At 22.0% G+C, this 2,500-nt stretch overlaps 1 protein-coding gene across 6 annotated transcripts in view; it reads right to left on the reverse strand.

Annotated features, from left to right (window-relative positions):
* Positions 1 to 2,500, reverse strand: part of zgc:165507 (uncharacterized protein LOC561188 homolog) — a 48,203-nt gene that overhangs the window by 3,962 nt on the left and 41,741 nt on the right. For all 6 annotated transcript variants that reach the window (XM_062067135.1, XM_062067134.1, XM_062067137.1 and 3 more), the window contains exon 3: positions 1,926 to 2,069. In XM_062067135.1, the coding sequence (XP_061923119.1) occupies positions 1,926 to 2,069 (144 nt within the window). The remainder of the gene's footprint in view (positions 1 to 1,925; positions 2,070 to 2,500) is intronic.

A 2,500-nucleotide genomic window follows, 5' to 3' on the forward strand; every position in this document is an offset into this window, starting at 1 on the left:
TTTTATTTATCTATTTAAAATATTTTAGTTTTTAGAAAAAAAAAAATTTTTGTAATTATGTAACAGTATTTCTTTAATATTGCATTTATTGAATTTAATATTATACATATTATTTTTGAAGAAAAAAAAATATTTACACTTTTTTATGATTATGCATTTTATTTATCTATTTAAATATTTTTGTTTTTAGAAAAATATCATTTTTGTAATCATGTAACAGTCGTTTTTTAATAATGTTGCATTTATTTTATTTAATATTATACATATTATTTTTGAATAAAATAAAGCATTTACACTTTTTATAATTATGCATTTTATTTATCTATTTAAATATTCTTGTTTTTAGAAACATTTAATTTTTGTAATTATGTAACAGTATTTCTTTAACATTGCATTTATTTTATTTAATATTATACATCTTTTTTAAGATTTAAAAAAATATATATTTTTCAGAATTATGCGTTTTATTTATCTATTTATTATTTAATGTCATAGTTTTGTAATTATACAACACAGTATTTATTTAATATTATTGCATTTCTTTTATTTAATATTATACATATCATTTTTGAAGAAAAACATTGTTTTTACGCTTTTTATAATTATGCATTTTACTGATCGATTTAAAATTTTTAATGTCATCATTTTGTAATTATATAACCCAGTATGTCTTTAATAATATTGCATTTATTTTATTTTATTTAAGAAAAAATAATTACACTTTTTATACTTCTGCATTTTATTTATCTATTTAAATATTCAATTTCATAATTTTGTAATTATATAGCAGTTTAGGTCTTTAAAAAAATGTGCATTTGTTTTATTTAATTTTATAGATATGATATTTTAAGGGGAAAAAAAATCACACTTTATTCATGCATTTTATTTATCTTTTTAAATGTTTTTGTTTTGGGGGAAAAAAAATATTTTGTTACTACATAACAATATTGCATTTATTTTATTTAATATTATATATATTATTTTTTTAAGAAAAGAAGAAATATTCACACTTTTTATAGTCATTTATTTTATTTATCTATTCAAATATTTAATGTCATCATTTTTTAATTACATAACACAGTATGTCTTTAATAATATTGCATTTATTTTACCGGTATTTTATTTTATAAGATATTTTTTAAGAAAAAAATATTTACACTTTTTATATTTATGCATTTTATTTATCTTTTTAAATGGTCTTTTTTGGGGGGGGGGAATATGTAGTTATGTAACAGCATTTATTCAAAAATATTGCATTAATTGTATTTACTATTATACAAATAATATTGAATTATTTCATTTATTATTATAAGTTTGTTTTTTTAAGAAAATAAATATGTGCACTTATAGTCACTTACTAGTCATGTAATTTAGTAAAAATAACTGCATTGAAATAATCATGTATTTTTTGTACTTTATTCCAATTTGCATAAAATGCAGTTTATTTATATATATTTAACTAAATGTATTACAGAAGAAAGCAAGATACGTTCATTGAATAAAGTATTGGAAAATATTTCACATATTAGCAATTATTTAATAATAAACAAGTAGCAATTTACAAGTACATTTAAAAGTACTTATTTCTATGGTCATTTATTTATTTCAATTATCTAAAATATGTTTAGCAAAAAAAAAACAATACCAATAATTATCTAATAATATTAATAATGCGTAATCTTGATTAAACCTGTTAAAAAGCCATTCATTGAAGTTGTTTCTTATTATTGTGGTATAAAGGTGGTGTTTTTGTTCAATTCTTGGTCTCGTTAGAAATACCAATCAATGAAAGTTGACTTATATAGGCAAACGTCTGAAATATAAGCTGACAGGTCAACATGCTGGTTTATTTCCGACTGCCTGCTATTAGCGGACGCTAATCAAGTCCAGTGAGAAGGGAGTTAAGTGGATTTGGAAGGACTTACCCCCGATGACTCCGATGCAGAGGTAGAGCTGCACCACGCTGGTGCAGAAGGAGGCCAGAGTCATGCCGAGTGCACACAAGCAGCCGCCCATCATGACGATGGGCCTGCAGCCGTACGTGTTGACCAGGATGCTGCTGATGGGGCCTGCAACACACACCAACGCCACGCTCGTCATTTCCCACCTCCTCATTTGCATACATTTTTGTAATTATGGAACAGTATTTCTTTAATAATTTTGCATTTATTTTATTTAATATTATACATGTTTTTCAAGAAAACAATTATTTTTATTTTTGCATTTATTTTATTTAATGTTATACATATTTTTGAAGAAAATTATTATTTTTTACACTTTTTATAATTATGCATTTAATTTATTTATTGAAAAACTTTTTAGAAAAATTTAATTTTTATGTGATAATGTAACCGTGTTTCTTTAATAATATTGCATTCATCTTATTCAATATCAAACATATTTTTGAAGAACATTTTCTTAATATTTTTTATGACTATGCGTTTTATTTATTTAAATATTTAATGCAGTTATACAACACAGTATTTTTGTTATATTATTG

The sequence above is a fragment of the Entelurus aequoreus genome, linkage group LG12, assembly GCF_033978785.1.
Source record: "Entelurus aequoreus isolate RoL-2023_Sb linkage group LG12, RoL_Eaeq_v1.1, whole genome shotgun sequence".
Classification (NCBI taxonomy): domain Eukaryota; kingdom Metazoa; phylum Chordata; class Actinopteri; order Syngnathiformes; family Syngnathidae; genus Entelurus; species Entelurus aequoreus.